The sequence below is a fragment of the Crinia signifera genome, chromosome 4 (assembly GCF_055691185.1).
Source record: "Crinia signifera chromosome 4, ASM5569118v1, whole genome shotgun sequence".
Lineage (NCBI taxonomy): Eukaryota > Metazoa > Chordata > Amphibia > Anura > Myobatrachidae > Crinia > Crinia signifera.
In genome coordinates this window covers 320,930,596-320,956,804 of record NC_139220.1, presented here as the reverse complement: position 1 = coordinate 320,956,804, position 26,209 = coordinate 320,930,596, and the positions used below count along the sequence as shown (strand labels likewise).

Here is a 26,209-nt window from a genome sequence, read left to right as displayed (position 1 = left end):
AGTACCTTTATTTCTCTGTAAGGATATTCATATGCCTATCCCAAGTGGTCTAGTGAGGTTGCGTCTGTGACGGTGATTCTAGCAATATCAAGCAATAATATGGGGACTGCAATATCCTAACATTTATGAAAATACATAATGTGAATGTGTTAGGAATATCACAATAATTTGTAAGTAATGCATCACGATCGCCATTAATCAATTTCTGATTCTTTCATTAAGCTAAGCTACAAAAACTGCGTATTTAAATGACGTACATGATGATCGCGAGGCATTAGCAACATAGATGTGCAAACTCAACTTCCACAAGCTGTATATTACACATATCAGTACCGGCACCAGCAGTACAGCTGTATATTACACATCTCAGTACTGGCACCAGCAGTACAGCTGTATATTACAGAGCTCAGTACCGAAACCAGTAGAACAGCTGTATATTACACATCTCAGTACCAGCATCAGCAGAACAGCTGTATATTACAGAGCTCAGTACCAGCACCAGCAGAACAGCTGTATATTACAGAGCTCAGTACCAGCACCAGCAGTACAGCTGTATATTACAGAGCTCAGTACCGGCACCAGCAAAACAGCTATATATTACAGAGCTCAGTACCAGCACCAGCAGAACAGCTGTATATTACAGAGCTCAGTACCAGCACCAGCAGAACAGCTGTATATTACAGAGCTCATTACCGGCACCAGTAGAACAGCTGTATATTACAGAGCTCAGTACCAGCACTAGCAGAACAGCTGTATATTACAGAGATCAGTACCGGCACCAGCAGAACAGCGGTATATTACAGAGCTCAGTACCGGCACCAGCAGAACAGCTGTATATTACAGAGCTCAGTACCTGCACCAGGAGAACAGCTGTATATTACAGAGCTCAGTACCAGCAGCCCCATTGTCACTGAATGTTGTTATATTGCAGCTCTAGTTCCTAACAGACATTTCGTCCCAGGGAAAAAGTGCCCCAAATCCACTTGTCAGACCGCTCCAGACTATCAGGACTGATTTATAAAAAAAACTTCTCACACTAGGAAAAAATTGTATCCATTGAATGCATATTGTGGTGTTACAAGTTACCTTAATTATATATGAAATACGCTGCATTCAGGCCCTCAGAGTGACTCAAGGGATTAATAAGTATTGTCTTTCTAGTAACACTACCTGCATTCACGGCATTTTTAGTTTCTCTCCTGTGTGACTCCTCTGATGTCGGACAAGATGTGGCTTCTGCGAAAAACATTTGCTGCATTCAGAACATTTATATGGCTTCTCTCCTGTGTGACTCCTCTGATGTAGGACAAGCTGTGACTTCTGTAGAAAACATTTGCTGCATTCCGAACATTTATATGGCTTCTCTCCTGTGTGACTCCTCTGATGTCGGACAAGATGTGACTTATTGGAAAAACATTTGCTGCATTCAGAACATTTATATGGTTTCTCTCCTGTGTGACTCCTCTGATGTTGGACAAGATAGGACTTCTGGGAAAAACATTTGCTGCATTCAGAACATTTATATGGCTTCTCTCCTGTGTGACTCCTCTGATGTCGGACAAGCTCTGACTTCTTGGGAAAACATCTGCAGCATTCAGAACATTTATATTGTTTCTCTCCTGTGTGACTCCTCTGATGTACGGTAAGATCTGACTTATGTGAAAAACATTTGCTGCATTCAGTACATTTATATGGAATCTCTCCTGTGTGACTCCTCTGATGTACAACAAGCTGTGACTTCTTGGAAAAACATTTGCTGCATTCAGAACATTTATATGGCTTCTCTCCTGTGTGACTCCTCTGATGTATAACAAGCTGTGACTTATCAGAAAAACATTTACTGCATTCAGAACATTTATTTGGCTTCTCTCCTGTGTGACTCCTCTGATGTAGGACAAGATGTGTCTTATTGGAAAAACATTTGCTGCATTCAGAACATTTATATGGTTTCTCTCCTGTGTGACTCCTCTGATGTAGGACAAGATGTGACTTATTGGAAAAACATTTGCTGCATTCAGAACATTTATATGGCTTCTCTCCTGTGTGACTCCTCTGATGTAGGACAAGATGTGACTTATGTGAAAAATATTTGCTGCATTCAGAACATTTATATGGAATCTCTCCTGTGTGACTCCTCTGATGTAGGACAAGATTTGACTTCTGGGAAAAACATTTGCTGCATTCAGAACATTTATATGGCTTCTCTCCTGTGTGACTCCTCTGATGTAGGACAAGATGCCACTTCTGAAAAAAACATTTGCAGCATTCAGAACATTGATATGGTTTCTCTCCTGTGTGAATCCTCTGATGTTTGACAAGCTGATACTTCTGAGAAAAACATTTGCTGCATTCAGAACATTTATATGGCTTCTCTCCTGTGTGACTCCTCTGATGTAGGACAAGATGTGACTTCTGGGAAAAACATTTGCTGCATTCAGAACATTTATATGGTTTCTCTCCTGTGTGACTCCTCTGATGTATAACAAGCTGTGACTTATCAGAAAAAGATTTGCTGCATTCAGAACATTTATATGGCTTCTCTCCTGTGTGACTCCTCTGATGTTTGACAAGCTTAACCATCTGGGAAAAACATTTACTGCATTCAGAACATTTATATGGCTTCTCTCCCGTGTGACTCCTCTGATGTCTGAGAAGATGTGATTCATATGTAAAGCCTTTGTCACACTCAGAGCACACATGTGGTTTCTCTCCTGTGTGACTCATCATGTATGAAGTGAGAAACAAATTAGTTGCTGAAGGTTTCTTCTATCCAGAAAATAAAATTGCTTTTGTTCCTCCTCCTGAGGTGTAAGGAGATATGATGTATTTAGTTGGCTTGATCGGAGAACAATGTCCCTTTCCACGTCGTCTTAGTTAGAATCCTGCTCCTTATATGCCCTGTAAGAAAGTTAATATGTAAAAGTATAATGGTTACCAGGATAACACTACTTATATTGTATAAGATATATATTTATACACAATAACAAGTATCAGTCACTGATTATATATTCATGTACAGATGTGTCCACATACATCCAGCCTCCTTGTGCGTTAAACAGTCCTTCTAGTCCTGCCATGCTATAGCGGGATTGTAAGAGCCGAGCATCTTTTTATTAAATTCTTTGCAAAGCGCTAGGGACATGACCTTGGCAGCGTGGGAGTAGAACAGGACTGGCCAACCTGTGGCTCTGCAGATGTTGTGAAACTACAAACCCCATCATGCCTTGCCACAGTTTTGCTATACGGGAGCATTAAAACTGTGGCAAGGCATGCTGGGATTTGTAGTTTCACAACAACTGGAGAGCCACAGGTTGGCCTGTCCTGGAGTAGAAGCAAGAGCTCCATGGCTGATATTCCCATCCTGATAGCTGCAGGGCGGGAAGCACCGGCAGACATCGACGTGAGGGTAAAGCAGAGAATACCTGCACCTGCTGCTGTGTAACACTCCCCCGAGCTGCCATGCAAGGGAGCTGAGGGCCCAGTGGTCATCTGTGAGGTTGCATGAGCACATTGCTTACTAGCCGCCAGGAACCATAATTCTGTAAGGAGCTAGGTGGTCGTGCCAGCAGGAGACAGTGCCAGACGCCTGGAAGTGGTGGGCTGTTGTAGTCCGCAGGAGATGTTATTATCAAGAGGCTGCTGCGGGGCATAAGTTGCGTCTTTACCTGAACCTTTATTCTTAAACTGCATAGTCTGTGATTATTGTCAGCGGATAAGATCAGTTCAGTGTTGGCTCAGTTACCGGAGGGCTAGAGGGCTCTGTGTTGTACCATCTGGACAGAGCAGGGCATTGTATTTATTGCCAAGGGAGATTGCCAGCGAGATTGTGCTGGCTCCTGAAGCCCTTTGTGGATCTAAACTGTAGAATTCAGCTTGCCATTCAAATAGAACTGCAGAAAGCTACTGTAGCATCATTGTGGAGTACGGGATACAGGGGTCTCAATATGCTGGGGAATAGAGGGTCCTCCGCAGGAGACAGGCGCATATAAAATCTTTAGCACGGTGTACTGGCTCCTCCCATCTACGTTCCCAACCACAAGCCAGTTAAGGGAAAACTGTGCCCGAAGTAGGATGGATATACTTGAGAGAAGAATATGAAAAGCGATATGTGGTGAGCTTCGGTACTTGTTTCCTAGCACGGCCACACCGATTTACATCGGGGTGGTCGTGTCGGAAAAATCGGGTCGATCGCATCGCATGCGATGCGATCGACGCGACCGACCGATTTTGGACCCGATTTTTTTTTTTAATGAAATGTAAATCGGGTCCTTGGGACCCGATTTTACATTGGATTCAATGTAAAATATTCCCAACCCCCCCAAATGTCACGGCGTACACCCCACCCCACGATAGACGCCAATCCGAAGCGTGGCGAGCGCAGCGAGCCCGCGAGGGGCGGCGGTGCGCGTCCTCCGACCTTTTCATTTCCCTACTATCCACGTCGGCGTGGAGTTGAGAATAGAATAGTGTGGCGAGCGCAGCGAGCCACCGAGCCCGAAGCGTGGCGAGCGCAGCGAGCCCCGCGAGGGGACGCGGATACCTTCACAGGTAAACGCGTCCCTTCGCGGACTTCACAGGTGTCCACGTCGTCACGGACACCTGTGAAGCCCGCGAGGGGACGCGTATAACTGTGAAGGTATCCGCGTCCCCTCGCTGCGCTCGCCACACTATTCTATTCTCACTCCACGCCGACGTGGATAGTAGGGGAATGAAAAGGTCGGAGGACGCGCACCACCGCCCCTCGCGGGCTCGCTGCGCTCGCCACGCCTCGGGTTGGCGTCTATCGTGGGGTGACGACGGGGACATCTATAATGTGAAATGGGTCATATTGGCCCATTTCACATTTTTCACATTTTTCCAAGATTTCAATGTTAAAAAATATTTTAACACTGAAGCCTATGGAAAAATCGGGGGCATCGCGTCGGGACCATTGTTAATGGTCCCGACCGACGCGATGCCCCCGATATTTTACCTTTCCCGACACGATTTCAATGTTAAAATATTTTTTAACATTGAAGCCTATGGGGAAATCGGGGGCATCGCGTCGGTCGCGTCGGGACCATTGTTAACGGTCCCGACCGACGCGATGCCCCCGATATTTTGTCCTAGCCGGCCAAATGGACCTGATTTCAAAGGAAATCGGGTCCATCGTATGGATCGTGTACCTTAACTAAAGGTACACGATCCATAAGATTTGTGGCCGTGCTAGGAAACAAGTACCTGAGCTTCATACCAGCACACGTCAACAGTAATCAGGAGAACTGGAAGCATGTTTTTTTTTAACGGTAGTTACAACTGGTGACAAGAAAGGTTACCAACACAACTTCAACCAGATAACTGAGAACATGTTGCAGAAAAGACTCTGCACCGAGGCGGGAGCACCCAGTATCCTATATGGACTACGAGAAAGGGATTTACCTGTAGGTCATTAAAATTCTATTTTCTCTATTACCCATATGGTATACTGGGGTCTCAATATGATAGGAATGTCCCAGAAATACCAGAATGGATAGGAACATGTGGAGACTTCTGCAGCACCGCCTGCCCAAACTGGGTATCTTATTCGGCCAGAGTGTCAAACTAGTAGAACTTTACAAATGTATGTTGGTCTGACCACATCACAGCTCTGCAAAGTTACAAAGCAGAGACACCCCAGGCAGCTGCCCAGATTTACCCCACCGCTCTTGTTAAATGGGCATCACGGAAGCAGGAAGTGTGTAATCTGCTGACACATAAGCTTGTTGAATCGTTGTTTGTATCCAATGAGCAATGGACAGCTTAGAATATAACTTTTATTAAACAACTTTAAAAAAAGAGAGAAACATCACCACAATTAAATAAGTACATACATGAATACATTTCTACAACAATTTAAATGGTAATGTTGTCATTAAATCACTGGCAAAAATGAATTATACACGTTATCCACCTCTAATTCTATGGTTTTGCACAAGATAAATTGAAATCCAAGGTTGGAGTTTGTGCATGAGTAATTATAACTGACCAATGTCTGTTACTTCGTCAGGACAGATTCCCAACAGACATTGGTCAGTTATAATTACTCATGCACAAACTCCAACCTTGGATTTCAATTTATCTTATGCAAAACCATAGTATTAGAGGTGGATACCGTGTATAAATCATTTTTGCCAGTGATTTAATGACAACACTACCATTTAAATAGTTGTAGAAATGTATTCCTGTATGTACTTATTTAATTGTGGTGACGTTTCTCTCTTTTTATAGAGTTGTTTAATAAAAGTTATATTTTAGTTCACTCATAACACATTAATTTAAAAGCGTGCCCCAAAAACCCTTACTGTTCTGCCTTTGTCCTCCTTGGGACACCCCCCCCCCCTTTTTTTTCTGTTAACTTTATTGCTGAACTATTTTGGGAGCACCTCCAACCAAGCACCCTAGCGGTACCAGAGCCTAATTAGGTCCTATGTTGGTCTTTTGAATAATAAAAACATATCACCTTATTAAGTTAGAGCCTGTGAAATCCTTCCCTTCCTATACTGTTACTTGTTGTCCTCAAGGTGGAGCACAGCTGTTGCTTAATTAAACCAATTAGCTCTGGGCCTGGTGTGTCAGGCTACATACCTGTAGTTAGTCTCCTTGTTAAGGGGGCTTGTCTGCCTTGGCTATTGTGATTGGGAGTTTATCTCCCATGCTGCCTTTTACCCAGACGCCGGTGATATTCCATGTGTAGCCTGTCCTATTCTGTTATGCCTGTCAGCTTCTGGTGCAAGCCTGAAGTCGGTGTCCTTGCTGTTCATCTGGGATTGTGTTGCAGAGGAGACCAAGTTTCTTCCTGTCCCCTGGTACCCAATCAATAAGGGAGAGAGGGGAGGGGGATTGGAGGTCTGCACACAACTGGGTCATATCCCTTTAGTAATTTTAGGGATTTGTATGTATCTGGGCTGCCTTTATTGAAAATAATCTGGTGGGGGTGCTATCCGGGCAAAGGTTAGGACAATAGTTTGTAGGGGAAAGAGAAAGATTTGCACAATAGATGCACACCAAAGGAGAAAGATATTTGAAGAAGAAATTTTTGGTTTGTTACTGTTTTAGAACTTAAACTTTTATTAGTTAATTGGAATAAAAAGAAGAGAGGACACTGTCCTGTGCAAACTTTTAACACATAGGATTGCACAGGATAACCTCCTTCTGCGGCTTGTAAAAATATTTTCAGAGGTTAAAACTTTTTAGACATACATACACACAACATATAATGTGAAGTGCAAATGCACACAAGAAAGAAATAGTGTTTTTAGGGATTAAAAGAGTTTCCATTGGACAATTTGGCAGTGCTGTGAATATTTATATTTTATAAATCTTTATTTTTCAGCACTATTTGGAGAAATACCCATATGAGAAGAAAGAATCTAGTATCACTTCTTTGGGATTTGGTACCCACTTGCAATGGGTTTTGTACCAATAAATTGATTTTAATTTGGTGTTAGGTATTTAATTTTTAACACACTAAATCCATTCTTTGGTGTGCATTTATTGTGCAAATCTTTCTCTTTCCCCTACAAACTATTGTCCCCTGGTACCGGCTACTGATGTCCTGACCCAGACCTGTACAGAGATAAGTGTCCTTGTACCATCTAGGCATTTGTATTCTCTGCTAATTGCAGTATTATCTATGTGCAAAATTATGTGGTGTCTCTATGGTATTCCCACAAGCTATCCTCAGTGTTATGGTGGGAGCCAGTTCCGTGTTATTACATCTTGCTGCAGAACTGCATGTATAGGTCTAACTGTTGGAGTATTGTGTAATTATTAACATCTTAATGCATTGTTGCATACAGGGTAGTGTGGTGGGAAACTGTATCTTTGCTCCCTACTTCACTATCTTTCTAATTGATCCAGCTAGGGATCATTAGTCAAAACAAGTGTACGTTGGGCTGCTGGAGAATTCCCCTTTGGAGGACAGTTGTGTCACATTATTGTTTTGTTCCATGTTTATGGGTTTCTAGTTAGCAATCCTCTTGTCTGCTCTGGAGGTGGTAGGCACCTTGTTTCCTTGCCAAGTCCAGGTGGCACCGGGGTTGGTGTGTACCTAATTTACTCCTTTGAACGTGGCTATTATTGGTGAAGTCTTAGCTCTGCAGGTGCCTATAGCCTCTGGAGGGATTAACAGAGTTATGGTTGGATCGTGGCCTGTCCGTACCAGTAACCTCTTGTCTGGAATCCCCTCAGAACCCTAACAGCATCATAGAGCACAAAGAGGCAATCTGTCTTATGAATGTGACATATGTTTTCAAGGCTCTCAAAACATCCAGGGATTCTGGGATATTAGGATGAGCAGTGCTAGTCAGAACCACAATAGGCTGGTTTAGGTGGAACGCCGATACCACCTTCAGCAGGAAATGCTCTCTTGTTCTAAGCTCCGCCCTGTCTTCGTGAAAGGCGAGATGTGGGCTCTTACACGACAATGCTCCTAATTCTGACACTCTCCTAGCAGAGGCTAGGGCCAGAAGCACTACTGTCTTCCACTTGGGGTATTTCAAATCAGTCGTTGCCAGGGGTTCAAACCATGATTTATATCGAAGACATAGAGAGGTCGCTCCACGGTGAGTTGGTATGCCAAGTAGCTGCTATTACAAGCTACTGGGGGTAGTAGCTCCCTCAGTCAAAAACATACAAGAAAAAAGAGAAAAATGTAACAGCGCTGATCACCGGATTCAAATGGTTAATACATTTTAATATTAATAATGCAATTGCATGAATAAGATAGGATAAAACTGCAATCAATAAAAAATTACAATTGCAAATCATGTTTTGTTAAGGTATATTCACCCACTGGTTCCACTTGTTGGCTGCAGGATTTCTGGCTTTTTGAAAAATCTGCAGCCAAGCAGCGAAACGCATCAAGGCTATCAACTCTTGGATCCACAATTGCTGCTTTTACACCATCTAAGCTCTATACAGCATTCATTTGTCAGTCCTCCACCTAACGAGGGATTACCATACACCCTCCCGGGTTTTCCACCTTTGAACCAGTCATTTCCACAGCTAGAAATCCTCCGAACAGACGTATTCCGAGGTAGGGGTTGAGGCTGTCCTCCTGTGGCTACAAAAGGAACAGAGGGGTGTGCTATCCCCCAGAGGCAAAACTAGGAACAGAGGAACCTGAATCGGACTGTACACAATATCCATTGGGCCCAATAGGAATGGACATTTGCATCAGAGAAAACCTTCAGCCACCAAGTGGAACCAGTGGGTGAATATACCTTAACAAAACAAGATTTGTCATTTACATTTTTATTGATTGTAGTTTTATTCTATCTTGAATCTGGTGATCAGCGCTGTTTCATGTTCTCTTTTTTCTTGTTCAAACCATGATGACTGCAGAAAATTCAACACCATGTCCAGTTCTGGAAGGAAACAGACACCTTTAACGAGGATGTAGAAAGGTCTTGTTCTCACACCAGGCAACATATTTCCTCCAAAGGCTTTCTAACCTGGGTCATAGTAGATATCACCGAGGCATGCAGGCCCTTCTGGGCTAGAATCTGTCTCTCAACCTCCAAGCCTTTAAACAAAGCCACCCTAAGGCCCCTTTCACACACACCGGCAGCCGCCGGGTGGCGAAACCCTGCACGGCCAAATAGCCCTGCCGCGCACAGAAGTTTACACTGGTTGGGATGGCCACAGCCCGGCAGCCGTCCTTTCCAGTGGTGACAGCCAACTGCAACCGAGCGGCCGGGCCGTGACCATTCCGTGTGAATGGACACAATCCTGTCCATTAATAACTACTGTGTATGGCACGGCATTTGGGCGTGCAGGTTTTTTGCCGCGCAGTGTAGACGAACGGGCCTTGCTGGAGCAGATTTTTTTCTGAGAGGCAGGTGCCATGGATCTTCGATTACCATAGTCTGAAGATCAACATTTCACGCCCATCGAGGCCAGTCTGGGGCCACCAGTATCGCCTCCACTCCTTGGCTCCTGATTCTTTTTAGCGCCCTTGCGATTAAGGGAATCGGAGGGAACAGGAATACCAGTCAGTATGATCAACTCGCTGTCAGGGCAGCCACTGCTTGAAGATCAACTGTTCTTGAACAATACCAGTTGAGTTTTCTGTTGAGTCTAAATGCTATCAGGTCTATCTGTGGAAGTCCCCACTGATCTACAATCAGATCTAATCCCTGGGGGTTCAGGCCCCATTCCCCGGGATGGAGATTGTCGACTGAGGAAATCTGTGTGCCAGTTGTCCACTACCGGGATAAATAGAGATGGAACAGCTCTCAATGGAGCTGCTCCTGGTTATAGAATGTCCGCCACCAATCACCAGAAGGGGGTGCTCGTGCGTCCTGTTCTGTTCTGGCACGGGACATTTGGCGACCCTGGCTGACAGGCGCTCCATCTCTATGGCTGAGATCACTCTTGCATGCTGTTCTGCCCAGAAGAGAATTTTGGACATTTCCCTCACACACGCTCTGCTCTTCATACCTCCCTGATGGTTTATGTAGGCAACTGTCATTGCGTTGTCTGACTGGACCTGCACAGCTTGACACTGTAGTAGTGGATAGACTTGCAACAGAGCTTTGAACATGGCTCAAAGCTCTGTTGATGTGTAATCTATCTTCCCATGAGGCCCAATTGCCTTGGAACTGAACCCACTGCGTCATTGCACCCTAGCCCATTAGACTGGCGACCTTCCTGAGAAAGATCCAGTTTTGAATCCCAAAACTCTAGCCCACCATCAGGTTTGGAAACTGAAGCCATCAATGGAGTTACAACCATGTCTGGGGGGACAGACGTATTATCTTGTGCATGTGGAGGTGAGACCCGGACCACTTGCTCAAGATGAACAGTTGAAAAGTTCTGGAATGGAACCTTCCATATTGAACAGCCTCGATTGAGACCACCAACTTGCTCAGTAATCTGATGCACATATGGACTGATATTCAATACAAATATTAAGTATCACCCCAATGTATCAAAGGGGACTGATATTCGGCTCAGAGTACTTCCTTTACCAACAGTTGAAGTGCCACCACTTTGTCCACAGGAACATCTTTTGTTCCCCTGTGTCTAGGATCATGCCCAGGAACTGAAGACGCTGGCATGGTACCAACGAGGACTTTGGAAGATTCAGAATCCAACTTGCATAGCGAGATTGATCACTTGCACCAACCTCTCCTCCGACTTAGCCTTTATTAGGAGGCCATCCAGATACGGGACAATGTTGATCCCCTCGTTTCTGAGCAGGAACATCTTTACCATCATCACCTTTGTGAATATACACAGAGCCATGGATAGACCGAAGGGCATGGTCTGGAACTGGCAGTGTTTAACTTATACACGTCTGTCTGAATGCACTAATCTCAAACTACTGTACAAATTTTTGTGCCATTTTCCCTATTATGTACTGCAGTTCTCAGGGAAGGTTTAGTTATATTAACCATCTCACTATCCCGTATGGAAGCCGAACAGGTACTTCTGTAGTTTCACGGCACCACCGCGCGCACAGTCTGTAACTTCGGGCTTGGTGCGTGGCGAGCAGACGCTGACATCTGTGAAGCCCGCGAGGGGACGCGGATAGCTGTGAAGGCATCCGCGTCCCCTCGCCACACTTCGGGCTCGGTGGCAGGCTGCGCTCGCCACACTTATCTATTCTCAACTCCACGCCGACGTGGATAGTGGGGGTATGAAAAGGTCGTAGAACGCGTACCGCCGCCGCTCGCCACGCTTCGGGTGGGCGTGGATAGTGGGATTTACACAGTCCACAGCTGTGGCGTCCACTAGTGGCACTGAGGGTGGGTTTCAATAGTGTTCCCCTAGGGCCACCTAAACTTCGTAGCGGCTATCTATGGGACTCGAGATTCAGACGCAGTTGCGTCTGAATCTCGCGTACAGTTTAGAAGCCCCGGCATCACTGTGCCGGGGTGTCCACTTTAACATACCCCCATTGTCAGCGGTGCCCAGGCGCTGCCTATTTCACTGTGGAACTACAAGTGCCACAGTGACATTGACCTGTCAGCGCCTGGGCAGCGCTGCTGCTGGCCGGCAGCTACGCTGTTTACGTACAGCTAGAGCGGCACAAGCTCAGTCAGACAGAGCTAGAGCGGCACGCGCACAGTGAAACAGAGCCTCTGGCAGACTGCCAAGTTTCTGTTGCAGACTGTGCGCGCGGTGGCGCCGTGAAACTACAGAAGTACCGCCGAACAATAATGTTGTTAGTGATCAGAGCTCAGTCTCTGGGAAGGGAAGCGGTGCTGCTGCTGCGATAGAGCCGGGAGAGAAGAGAGAAGGGAGCTGGGAGAAGCTGATTGGCCGGTGTGGGTCAAGTAGCGTGGTGGTGAGGTCTCTGGCTGTGGCTGGCTGAGAGCTCAGGTGTCGGTAGGAGCAGTATTAGTCGGGATGCAGAGTAGACAGTGAGGGGAAGTGGTCTGGACAGAGGAGCGTTATTAGAAAACATGTACACGTACAGTATGAAGCAGTGGTAGAGCACCACTCCAGGATAATTGGATAGCTCCTGGCATATCCTTTACCGCAGCTGATTGATACTGGACATAGTGTATAACACGGTCATTCACTGCCATACCGATCAGTGCCCAATATGATAAGATAATGTTATAGTCACCTTATCCTCCCGTATCACTGGCCGGCAGCAGTGTCCCACGTACACCGGAGGGGAGAGGAGGATCCGGTTATATTTCTGCCTCCAGTTACAGAGATCATACAGCAAGTCACGGCAATACGGATTCTGCACCTTAGTATAAGGAGCACATGGTTATACGCACATGTGTAGTCAGCAGAGCGCACATGCCTGGCAGCATTGTAGGGTCTGACGTAACAGACAATTCTACTGATGGGTCAGACTCCTTGGCTCACTGACTGGGAGATTGAAGAAGTCATCAGGCTGATGGTCAGCAACATGGAGTCACGTCCCCATGCTGAGGTGATCAGGACTCAAGGTCAGGACCCACAGTTTGAGAACCGCTGGCTTATATTATATGGGTAGAGATGGAAAACTAGGAGGAGTTTTAGCTCTAAACTGAATATAAATAACCCCATACACTACAGCGATATGGGCCAATTCCATCCATTGCGACTAATCGGGCTGAGAATGACATGTCATCGGGTCCGGTGCGCATCCCTTGGACCTGAGTGTGAGGTCGGACCGGCATGCAGGTCTGACCTCTGACTTGGATCTCCCTCCCATCCGCGGCACAGAGGCTGCATGCGATACATCACATATGAAAGGAGCGCATACAAAGTATCGCATGTGATCCTGCCGCACAGGATGGTCCCAGGTGGTTTGCAGGGGGATCAGATGGCCATACACAGCCCTGATACATCGCAGTAGTGTATGGCCAGCCTAATTATATCAAACATTTCCAATGGAACAATTTAGCAACAGTCTCATTAAGGCCACAGGGGAGACAGTATTAAGCTTATTTATCCATTTAGGCTTCTTTTTGCAAGAGTAACCTCCCACTGGGTGGGTGTATTATAATACATCGCCGCCCCACCGCAGAGATGCTAGCACATATGTACTAACATATGCGACTAGCATTGCAATGCGGTGTAGGAGACCCCCGCGATAACAGGGATGTGGTGTGCTTCGTCACATCCCTGGGTACCTCCTCCTCTCCCTGCGGCTGGAAGGACCTCCGGCTGCGTTGCTAGGGGGAGGATGTTACCTTCCGGGTCCAAGGCCAGGCTTTAGCCTAGGAAGGTATGCCAGGGGGGTCGGCATCTGTGGTGGGGGTCGGTGGAGGTGATAGAAGCCCATAGGCTTCTATCTGTGTGCGGGAGCACTATGTAATCCCCCGTTACTAAATACATACATGTGGTGCATCCAAAACATATAAAATTACCAGGTTTCTTTATTAATAAATGTTTCTCCACATCTGTCAAAATTAGAAACCTCAGTATGTACCGGAGCGTCTGTAATATTTCTCCCCTCATATAACATTGGAGTAATGAGCGCTCAGAGATTCCTCTCACATCAGGACCACTGGCCAGATTCTCTCAGCAGTCGTAGTTAGTCTCTAACGGTTAGTGTGACCGTTGTGTAGTTATTTATCCATATTACCGATATCTCGCTCTTATTTGCCGGGGTTGTCGTACTCCTCGTGGGTTCCCCCCACACTTCTATCTTAGCTTGCTGTATATGAACATCCTCTTTGGAGAAATGTAACCATCATTTGATCCATTTGTCTGAGTTTCTCCTCTGGGTCACTGCAGATCCGGTGGAGTCATAGATACTGGGAGAGAGAGGGAGCCCTTTCTTTAAGGATTGAGGGACAGATTCTCTAAGCTTCAAAAGTGATAAAATGGAGAGTGATAAACAGCCAGCCAATCAGCTCCTGCCTGCCATGTCACAGACTGTGTATGAAAAATGTCAGGTAGGAGCTGATTGGCTGGCTGTTTATCACTCTCCATTTTATCACTTTTGAAGCTTAGAGAATCTGGCCCTGAGGGTGGTGACTAGAGGCCAATAGTATGGCACGCATACACTAGGGCAATTCACTTTTGATTTGGGGCCCCATTTAGCAAGTAATACTTGCGGCTAAATCCCCGAAAATACCCGTTTTCGGGGGTTAGCCACAAATATTAAGTATCACCCCAATGTATCAAAGGGGGACCGCAGCAGGAATCTCCGATCGCTGCTGCGATCCCCCTGCAGCGCCGCCGGTCGCATCCCTCACATTGGGCACCCCGGCTTTGCATCCCTTGGCTATCGCCATTCTGGAATGGTGATAGCCCATGGCTCCGGGATCGCACTGCCGAGCAGGGCAGTGCGGTCAGAGGAGTCGGCGGGGGTCAACACATAACCGCGCAGACCCCCCCCCCCCCCCGGCTTCTGGGTCAGCACTTTACAGGGATGGGCTCCTTTTGGAGCTCTGTCCCTGTAGTCAGGGATGATACATCCCTGTGATGTGTCCGCATTTTACAATGTGATCCTGGCCGGTAATATTCCGCCCAGATCCCATTGTAAATGCGATCATGATAAATGGGCCCCTTGGTCACTTTTCATGTGATTGCGGTGATATAGTCCATGAAACGCGTCCAAATCAAATGTGACTGACATCAGGGGGGAAATTTACTAAGAATACAAATACAATATTTCGGAATCGTATTCTTAATACGAATGACTACGACTGTATACGGCTGTTTCCGCAGTATGCAAATTCGTGTTCCGGAGGGGAATTTATAAAGCAGTCAAATACGACTACTATGTAACCCACCGATGGCGTAATGATTCGTATTAGCGGCCGTATATACAGGCAGTCTGCACGGATCAGTCAGATGTGTAAAAAAAATTGGTAAACTAAATAAATAAATAACCCTGGAGCACCGGACCCCAGACCATGGAGGCCTGGACCCAGGAGCACAGGACCCCGGACCCCGGGACCTACCGACGGGCTCAAGATAGGTAAGTATCAGTATGTGTGGGCTTTGGATGTGGTGTGTGTTGGTGTGTGTTTATTTTACTATTTTTCATACTGTGGAACTACAAGTGCCAGCGGGCCCTTTAATGCCCCGCATGCTGGGACTTGTGGTTCTCCAAGTCCCAGCTTGCGGAGGAGGCTTGCTGGGACTCATAGTTCCACAGTATTAGACAATACTTTATTCTATTTTTTACACTTAATCAGCCCGGTGACCACTGCCCATACTTGCCTACCTGACCCTCTCTATGTGGGAGAAAATGCTCTGTTCCTGGACTTCCCTGGTAATGTATGATTGCCAGCACCTGTGGTGAAACACCTTTACCTAGCTCCCCACAGGTGATGGCAATCATACATTACCAGGGAAGCCCAGGAACAGAGCATTTTCTCCCACATGGAGAGGGTCAGGTAGGCAAGTATGCTTCAGCCTGGTCAGGTAAGTCCTGGAGGGGGGGCCCCCTTTATTGGGGAGGTCCCCACTCCCCCAGGGCCCCTGGCCAGGCTGACTGGTCGGTAGGGTTAATGTTTTAGCCGCGGGACCTTATATAATAAGTGTCCCGAGGCTGTGGCATTACCCTGCTGGCTGGTTGGGCCTGGGGCTGGTTCTTAAAATACGGGGGACCCCTAGTCATTTTGTCCCCCGTATTTTGTGAACCAGCCCCGGACCTGGAGCATGGGGCTGGTTTAAAAAAAAAACAACCAGGGGAACCCCTATTTGCCGGGTTTCCTGATTTTTTTTAATACCAGCACCGGCTCTTTCAGCCTGGTGCGGGTTACGGCTGTGGGGGGACCCCACTCAGTTTTTTTTTTTCAATTATTTTTTTTAGTAAATGTAAAAAATACGTATACACCAAAAAAAAAAAATCGTATTTTCGTATGAAAATACTATTTTTTTAAACAAATTCTTCTTAGTAAATTCCCCCAGGACGGATGCGATGTGCAGTCCCATGTGTATCTCATCGGAGCCTGAAGATCGCACAGGCTGCAGGTAAGATCAGCCGCATCGCCAGCCAGGCAGACTTGGCTGAGATCGTATACAATGCATCATATACAAAATGACTGCATACGGTATGTGGTCCTGCTGCCGGGGAGGTTCCTGGGCAGCTCAAGGGGGATCACGGGTGACTTCTCGTCTCGGAGAGATGTCACTCTAATGTATGGGCATCTTCAGTTTAGAGCTTTGTATCTCTTCCTGTATAGTATAAGCCAATCAGTGTGCTCCTAAGATTAGTATTGATTATGAAGTTACCATGGTGATGGATACGCTCATCACAAACTGCGGCCTCTGTGGACAGATGGGTCTAACAATTAAGAAAACAGAGGATAAGCTCCAGACTTGGGGAGGTATAAACCTCACCTGTAGTAGAAGCTATAAATAGGAGCATAAAGCAGAGAAGAACAATATAACTGCGCACGGAGAGAGGTAAAATACCTTATTTGAAACTTATTACATAAAAATATTATGTTGCCTATTATGTTACACTCACACTCATTACACATCGGAAATACAAACATAATCCTAATATATATATATAATGAATATTACCACTCTCAGGCAGCATACCTCCCAGCTGTCCCGCTTATCGCGGGAACGTCCCTTTTTTGTCCCGCGGGGAGCGGGGGGGGCAGTTGGGAGTACCCCCACTGTGGTCCGTGAATAGATGAGGTGCACATGCTCACAGCGTCAGTGGCGTAAGTTCGTCCCAGTTGCCCGGAGGTAAGATAAATATTGGTGCCCCCCAGCACACACCATCTTATATAAATATATGTATGCATGTGTGTGTGTTATGGATATTATGTTTAGAATAAAGAGAGTGGGACATCTATGGTCCTGCTAAGAGGAGGAGTCAGCCACAGAAGCGATATCAACGGCTTTCAATTAACGGATTTAAACTCACATGGGAAGAGAGGTGCCCCCTTGGGAGCAGGAGCCCGGCGGCAGATGACTCCATTGCCTCCCAGAGTTCTGCCTCTGCACAGTGTCTATTCTTGCAGCCAGAGGGGCTGGGGCATAGCCAGCAGCTCACGGCGGTGAAAATAGGGCGCGGCCTTGCAGCAGCATCACAGGAACAGGTCATGCCCCCTTTTCAGTAGCCACACCTCCAAAAAAACGGCGCGCATGCGAGCAGTCCCGGGTTCCTTTCTATGAATGTTGGGAGGTATAAGTCAGCACCTATTACAGAGCTGTTAGGATATTAGTCAGCCAATTATATTCCTATAAGGAGTTAGTGTCCATCTCTGGTCAGTATATTAGTGTTCTGCAGCGTCTGCTGTAACCCCATCTAGTTGTTACTAGCACTCAGCCCTGCAATGAGATATATATATACTAGGTGGTTCATCGCGCCCTACGGGTGCTCTGCGCCCCCTTAATTTGTGAACGTTTGTATTGTGAGAAATATGGTTAGAATTGCATGTAAGATGCCTGTATTGCAGCTTGAGTTGTAGGTGAAATGTGTTAAATAGAGAGCATATGATTTGGAAGGGGGTGTGTATTGTATTGTTTAATTAAAAAGCGGTTACAGAGTAAGATGTACACTGATAGTGTGGAGGGTACAGTGACATTTGTGGGTGTGTGTGTGTGGGGGGCTCTGTGTGCGTGTTGTTGAGGTGTGTGTGTGCAATAGTATAGTAGGGTGTTTTTGAGTCAGCAGCTCCCCACTGGCAGAGGTCACGACACAGGAAAACAGGAGGCTGGGTAGTGATAGGGGTGTGTGGGCATAAGGGGGACTAAAGAGGAGGCTGGGGGACACTGTACAGCTTCTGCCAGTGGGTGAGGGTCCAGCGTGGCAGCACAGGACGGTGGCCCTGAGGCAGTGTCTCCTCCTACTGGGCATGATAGGGGTATGTGGGCAACACAGCGTCAGCGACTCCCCAGTGGTGGAAGTTACGGTTCAGGAGAGTAGGAAGCTGGGTAGTGATAGGGGTGTGTGGGTATGAGGGGGACTAAAGAGGAGGGTGGGGGACACTGTGCAGCTTCTGCCAGTAGGTGAGGGTCCAGCATGGCACCACAGGAGTACAGGATGGTGCCCCTGAGTCAGTATCTCCTCCTACTGGGGGGGAGTTAGGGTGCATGAGAGAAGGAGGCTGGGCTATGAGGCATGAAAGGGGTATGTGGGCAACACAGCGCCAGCGACTCCCCAGTGGTGGAAGTTACGGTTCAGGAGAGCAGGAAGCTGGGTAGTGATAGGGGTGTGTGGGCATACGGGGGACTAAAGAGGAGGCTGGGGGACAGACGCCATCGATGGTTGGCATTGATGGAGATTTTGCACCCTGCCATCGATAGTAGTAACATATTACTTGGATAACCATCGATTGTTGTAGCTATCAATGGTCATCCATTATATCTGACTGAAAAGGCTGTGGGTCAATCAGAACTTGGTGGCGGGACTTCCAGGTGTGGGGGGCGGAGCTGTGCTCCGTGTCCCGGGGGCAGTGGTCCGCAAATCCCAGGGGGGTGGTCGCGGGGGGCTCTGCGAATCGCAGGAGATTTTAAAAAATTTGAACCTTGATCGGTTCTCCTTTGCCATCGATGTAGGGAAACCATCTGGTCCTCCCACATCGATGGAAAAGTATTCAACATCGGCCACAAACCATCGATTATTTGAAATCATTGATGGTCGATGGGCATCCCTGGAACTGGAGGAGGGTGGGGGACAGTATGCAGCTCCCGGCAGTGGGTGAGCGTCTCCTACCACTGGGAGGGAGTGAGCGTGCATGAGAGCAGGAGGCTGTATAATAGTGGTATGTGGGCAAGACATTGATAAAAGTTGTGGCGCTGGTGCAGAGGACCGTGGGGACACTTGTGGCAGTAGGGGAACCTGCAGTACGGTAGCCAGGGCCATATTTCCCACCTATTGGCGGCACCTGCTTGTGATGGTACAGGATCCCCCATTCTCACGGGGGTACGAGAAATGCGGGAGCGGGGTCGCGGTGGTCCGCTGGGGGGTGGAATTGCTGGAAGGGGGTCAGGGGGGTCTGCAAATTGCGGGAGAGGTGTGCAGGGATCCGCGATTAGCGGGAGGGGGCGGAGGTCCGCAAATCATGGGAAGGGGCACAGGGGGTGCTTGAATCGCGGGAAGGGAGGTCCGCAAATTGCGGGAGGGGGGGTTGTCGGGTCAGTGAATTGTGGGAGGGGGGGTCCGTGAATCGCGGGGGGGGGGGGCCACTGGAGGTGCCGTGAATCAAAGGAGGAGGGGGCGCAGGGGGGGGTGGCGTGGGGGTCCGTGAATCGCAGGAGGGGGCATGAATCACGGGAGGAGGGGGCATGAATCACGGGAGGGGGGGGGCCCGCGAATCGCGGGAGGGGGTCTGCAAATTGCGGGAAGGGGCGCAGGATGCTGAGGGGGTCCGCAAATCGCGGGGGGGGGGGGTCGCGGGGGGCCGGCGAATCGTGGAAGGGGCGGTCGCGGGATCCTGCGAATCGCGGGGGGCAGGAAGTGCCGAGGGGGGACGCAAATCGCGGGAGGGGGGCGCTACGGGGGGTTCCGTGAATCGCGGGAGGCGGCGGGGCCCGCGAATTGCAGGAGGGTGCCGTGGGGTGCCGTGAATTGCGTGAATCGTGGGAGGGGGGGTCCACGAATCGAGGGAGGGGGTCTGCAAATTGCGGGAGGGGGGGTGTGAATCACGGGGGGGTTCGCTAATCGCAGGAGGGGGTGCCGTGAATTGCGGAAGGGGGCGGTGGTCCGCAAATCCCGGGAGGGGGTTGCCTCGAATCGCGGGAGGGGGATCGTGGGGGGCCTGCGAATCACGGGAGGGAGGGTCGCGGGGGTCCCGCCAATCGTGGGAGGGTCCCATGAATCACGGGAGGGGGGTCCCACGAATCACGGAAGGGGGGGTCGTGGAGGTACGGGGGGGGGGTGCGGTGCAGGAGTAATGGTGGATGGTGGCTGTGGAGTAATGGTGGATGGTGGGCGTGTACTGTAGCCCTGGTTGGGCGGGGGGAGGTGATGTCAAGGGGGTGGAACGTTATACACATAAAACACTGGTCTTTTCCCTAGGGGGGGGGGGGGGGGTTTGTGTATCCCGCTGGGCGGGAACGTTATATACACAGGGGATGAGTGACAGATCTGGCTAAATATATAAGAGATACTGGTTCCCTTACAGAGAGCAGTCAGTGTGGTTGATGCTGTTATCGCAAGTTAGTAGAACAGACATATATAATACAGTACTCGGCATGGTCAGACTAATCACATACCTTGCTGGGTATTACAGACCCCTCAGGACCACAGTAATCCGGGTCTCCCAGCTGCTGGCACCTATGTGTAAGTACAGCAGTGTCACCAACTCTGAAATGAAAGACAAGCAACCACAAAGTGAAAAACAAGGCAAAATCTGCTGCGCTATATAAGAAACTGCAAATAAATAAATAATAAATAAAAACAAAAAATCCTATAAAGCCCCCCCCCCCCCCCAACAAAAAAGTTACCGGCAAGTTGGAGCCATGTTTCCCTGGGGTGCAGGTGGTGCAAGGACTAGTGGCTATTTATTTATTATCATTCATTTTACTAAAATATGCCTGCTGCACCTCCGGAAACTGTGTTTTCTGCCCGAGTAAAAGGTGAGATTAGTGCAGCAGTCCCCCATCCTCCCCCTCCATGCTGCTGCTGCACCTCTGATAAGTCTGTGTTCTCAGCCCGAGTACAGGGTGAGATTAGTGCAGCAGTCCCCCGTCCTCCCCTCCCTGCTGCTGCTGCACCTCTGATAAATCTGTGTTCTCAGCCCGAGTACAGGGTGAGATTAATGCAGCAGTCCCCGTCCTCCCCCTCCCTGCTGCTGCTGCACCTCTGATAAGTCTGTGTTCTCAGCCCGAGCACAGGGTGAGATTAGTGCAGCAGTCCCCCGTCCTCCCCCTCCCTGCTGCTGCTGCACCTCTGATAAATCTGTGTTCTCAGCCCGAGTACAGGGTGAGATTAGTGCAGCAGTCCCCGTCCTCCCCCTCCCTGCTGCTGCTGCACCTCTGATAAGTCTGTGTTCTCAGCCCGAGTACAGGGTGAGATTAGTGCAGCAGTCCCCCGTCCCCCCCCTCCCTGCTGCACCTCTGATAAGTCTGTGTTCTCAGCCCGAGTACAGGATGAGATTAGTGCAGCAGTCCCCCGTCCCCCCCCCTCCCTGCTGCTGCTGCACCTCTGATAAGTCTGTGTTCTCAGCCCGAGTACAGGGTGAGATTAATGCAGCAGTCCCCGTCCTCCCCCTCCCTGCTGCTGCTGCACCTCTGATAAGTCTGTGTTCTCAGCACGAGTGCAGGGTGAGATTAGTGCAGCAGTCCCCTGTCCTCCCCCTCCCTGCTGCTGCTGCACCTCTGATAAGTCTGTGTTTTCAGCCCGAGTAAAAGGCGAGATTAGTGCAGCAGTCCCCTGTCCTCCCCCTCCCTGCTGCTGCTGCTGCACCTCTGATAAATCTGTGTTCTCAGCCTGAGTAGAGGGTGAGATTAGTGCAGCAGTCCCCGTCCTCCCCCTCCCTGCTGCTGCTGCACCTCTGATAAGTCTGTGTTTTCAGCCCGAGTAAAAGGTGAGATTAGTGCAGCAGTCCCCGTCCTCCCCCTCCCTGCTGCTGCTGCACCTCTGATAAGTCTGTGTTTTCAGCCCGAGTAAAAGGCGAGATTAGTGCAGCAGTCCCCCGTCCTCCCCCTCCCTGCTGCTGCTGCACCTCTGATAAGTCTGTGTTCTCAGCCCGAGTACAGGGTGAGATAAGTGCAGCAGTCCCCTGTCCTCCCCCTCCCTGCTGCTGCTGCACCTCTGATAAGTCTGTGTTTTCAGCCCGAGTACAGGGTGAGATTAGTGCAGCAGTTCCCCGTCCTCCCCCTCCCTGCTGCACCTATGATAAGTCTGTGTTCTCAGCCCGAGTACAGGGTGAGATTAGTGCAGCAGTCCCCCGTCCTCTCCCTCCCTGCTGCTGCTGCACCTCTGATAAGTCTGTGTTCTCAGCCTGAGTAGAGGGTAAGATTAGTGCAGCATCCCCCGTCCTCCCCTCCGTGCTGCACCTCTGATAAGTCTGTGTTCTCAGCCCTAGTACAGGGTGAGATTAGTGCAGCAGTCCCCCGTCCTCCCCCTCCCTGCTGCTGCTGCACCTCTGATAAATCTGTTCTCAGCCCGAGTACAGGGTGAGATTAGTGCAGCAGTCCCCGTCCTCCCCCTCCCTGCTGCTGCACCTCTGATAAGTCTGTGTTCTCAGCCCGAGTACAGGGTGAGATTAGTGCAGCAGTCCCCCATCCTCCCCCTCCCTGCTGCACCTCTGATAAGTCTGTGTTCTCAGCCCGAGTACAGGGTGATATTAGTGCAGCAGTCCCCCGTCCTCCCCCTCCCTGCTGCTGCTGCACCTCTGATAAGTCTGTGTTTTCAGCCCGAGTACAGGGTGAGATTAGTGCAGCAGTCCCCCGTCCTCCCCCTCCCTGCTGCACCTCTGATAAGTCTGTGTTCTCAACCCGAGTACAGGGTGAGATTAGTGTAGCAGTCCCCGTCCTCCCCCTCCCTGCTGCTGCTGCACCTCTGATAAGTCTGTGTTATCAGCCCGAGTACAGGGTGAGATTAGTGTAGCAGTCCCCGTCCTCCCCCTCCCTGCTGCTGCTGCACCTCTGATAAGTCTGTGTTCTCAGCCCAGTACAGGGTGAGATTAGTGCAGCAGTCCCCGTCCTCCCCCTCCCTGCTGCTGCTGCACCTCTGATAAGTCTGTGTTCTCAGCCCAAGTACAGGGTGAGATTAGTGCAGCAGTCCCCGTCCTCCCCCTCCCTGCTGCTGCTGCACCTCTGATAAGTCTGTGTTCTCAGCCCGAGTACAGGGTGAGATTAGTGCAGCAGTCCCCCATCCTCCCCCTCCCTGCTGCACCTCTGATAAGTCTGTGTTCTCAGCCCGAGTACAGGGTGAGATTAGTGCAGCAGTCCTCGTCCTCCCCCTCCCTGCTGCTGCACCTCTGATAAGTCTGTGTTCTCAGCCCGAGTACAGGGTGAGATTAGTGCAGCAGTCCCCCGTCCTCCCCCTCCCTGCTGCTGCACCCCTGATAAGTCTGTGTTCTCAGCCCGAGTACAGGGTGAGATTAGTGCAGCAGTCCCCCATCCTCCCCCTCCCTGCTGCACCTCTGATAAGTCTGTGTTCTCAGTCTGAGTACAGGGTGAGATTAGTGCAGCAGTCCCCCGTCCTCCCCCTCCCTGCTGCTGCTGCACCCCTGATAAGTCTGTGTTCTCAGCCCGAGTACAGGGTGAGATTAGTGCAGCAGTCCCCGTCCTCCCCCTCCCTGCTGCTGCTGCTGCACCTCTGATAAGTCTGTGTTCTCAGCCCGAGTACAGGGTGAGATTAGTGCAGCAGTCCCCGTCCTCCCCCTCCCTGCTGCTGCTGCACCTCTGATAAGTCTGTGTTCTCAGCCCGAGTACAGGGTGAGATTAGTGCAGCAGTCCCCCGTCCTCCCCCTCCCTGCTGCTGCTGAGGAATGTACAGCAGCACACAGAGCACGGCCAGAGCAGCCCCGGCTTCCGTGTGAGCTAAGTAACTATAAGGAAGCCCAGGGAATGTGAGGGCTGAGTGGCTGCTGATGTACAGGCTGCTGCAGCACACATACACATACCTGCTTCTATCCGTCACCTGGGTCCCTGCAGATAAGAGGCCACACGACACGATACAGCAGCTACAGGAAGCAGTGAGCACTTCCCTGCTACTTACAGACCCGCCCACCCGATCCCTGCTCAGCAAATCATGAGCCAGCTTTGTTTTGCAGCATCCAATCCACGGCGGGCCCTGAGAACAAGGCAACAAGCCCAAAAACAAACAACCAGCAAATAGTTATTATCAATTATTTGTGGACAAAACCAGTGCTGGTGGCTGCCAATCATAAAATATATGCGCTTCAACACATAACTGAACCTTAGAAGCACATACAAACACAATCTACTTAATTTTATATATATTTTGGGGGGGCCTAAGGGTGCCGTGGAAAATTTTTATTCTATGGTCTGATCCTCTCGAAAAAGATTGGGTACCCCAGCCCCCAACCCCTTTCTATTCTTTGAGAGGTGAATATATGGTGATGCTCCGGTGGCCATTTTAACTAAGGGCAAATCCAAGCTGGCTATATACATTTTTGCCCACAGTACAGTCTCATACTATGGAAGGTAATGACAGTTCGCAGCTTAATATTTAACTCATTATGTACTACAAATACACAATAAGAAAGGCACATTACATTATATATCTCTAAGTCTTAGTTATAAACATTTATTTCATTAATTTTACAGATTAATCAATTGACTGCTGGTTAATATATTTATTTTAATTTTCTCCCACTATATCCTTAACATTAAAGCTGGGATGGGGAACCTTCGTCCCTTCAGCTTTTGTTGAACTACACATCCCAGCAAGCATGGGCAAAAAGCAAAACTGTAGCAGGACATGCTGGGATATGTAGTTCAACAACATGTGGAGCATCAAAGGTTCCCCATCCCTGTATTAAAGGAAAACATTTATATATATATATATATATAGAGAAAATATAGAACAGAGGGGCGCTCCATGGTGCATGTAAACGATATATTTATTATGGAGGAACAAACACTCCTTAAAAAGGATAAAAGCAATTGCTCGTACCAATAAAAGAACAGTGTGGGCTGGTTACCACATGATAAAACAAACAATACCACGGCAAATCTGCTCCAACCGCATCTCCACTGGCATCAGGTCGACAGGGACTCGCAGACGCTGGATTGCGCCGACAGGACTCGGAAACCGGGGACACAGGCAGAAGACAGCGCCGGGACACAGTCAGCACGGGTATCACTGACCAAGCCCTAACATGTTTCGTCAGAGACTTCGTCAGAGGGCGTGGTTCAGTGACTACCCGAGGATAATTTATCCCAACTATCCACCAATCAGAATCTCTGAAATGACGGTGATGTCATGTACTAATGACAGGTGGGGTGAAAGCCTTACAGGTGATTTGAGTTTCACCACAGACACACTTTGTGCAAAAGAATATTAAAGCCGCAGATCTAATGTGGATTTATAGGTGCCTTGAATAGTTAAATATATTATTATCAAGGTGGAACACCTTTTATATATATATATATATATATATATATATATATATATATATATACCAAAAATGTTTATGGCATTTCAAAGTTTCCAATGTTGGGAACAATAAAGAAAAATTATTATTGCGCCGTGAAACCCACTGGATTCTGAAGTTAAATACATTGGTTCCTTTGGGATTAAATGAAGGTTATGAAATCACCCCGTATATTAACCAGTGATGTCTTTTTATGTTTTTCAGCAATTTTCTAAAAAAAAAAAAAAAAAAAAATTAAAATCCGGCTTCATCGATATTCTACTGTTTTGTAATGCATGGGTTTTTTTCTATATGTATTTTTTTCTATATGTATTTTTTATATATTTTTATGTATTTTTATGTGATTTTTCATGAAATTTTTAATGATATATTTGTATAAAGAAAATACATTGTTTTTCATGATTGTAAAAATTATTTGCATATTTGCACATGTAAAATTGATATATTGTGTATTTAATGAAATTTTATATTCATAAATTTCTTTTTATTGTTCCCAACATTGGAAACTTTGAAATGCCATAAACATTTTTGGTATATATATATATATATATATATATATATATATATATATATATATATATATATATATATATATATATATATATATATATATATATATATATATATATATATATATATATATATATATATATATATATATATATATATATATATATATATATATATATATATATATATATATCAAAAATGTTTATGGCATTTCAAAGTTTCCAATGTTGGGAACA

The 26,209-nt window shown here is 47.9% G+C and overlaps 1 protein-coding gene across 1 annotated transcript in view; it reads right to left on the bottom strand.

The window, feature by feature from the left end:
* The window catches only part of LOC146073385 (uncharacterized), a 79,624-nt gene extending 55,593 nt beyond the window's left edge, over positions 1 to 24,031 (bottom strand). Inside the window, exons 1-4 of the mRNA XM_083180563.1 lie at positions 23,967 to 24,031; positions 20,608 to 20,698; positions 12,599 to 12,727; positions 1,181 to 2,898 (exon numbers count right to left, since the gene is read on the bottom strand). Of these exons, the coding sequence (XP_083036689.1) occupies positions 1,181 to 2,727 (1,547 nt within the window). The 5' untranslated portion in view covers positions 2,728 to 2,898; positions 12,599 to 12,727; positions 20,608 to 20,698; positions 23,967 to 24,031. The remainder of the gene's footprint in view (positions 1 to 1,180; positions 2,899 to 12,598; positions 12,728 to 20,607; positions 20,699 to 23,966) is intronic.
* Between the last annotated feature and the right edge of the window lie 2,178 nt (positions 24,032 to 26,209).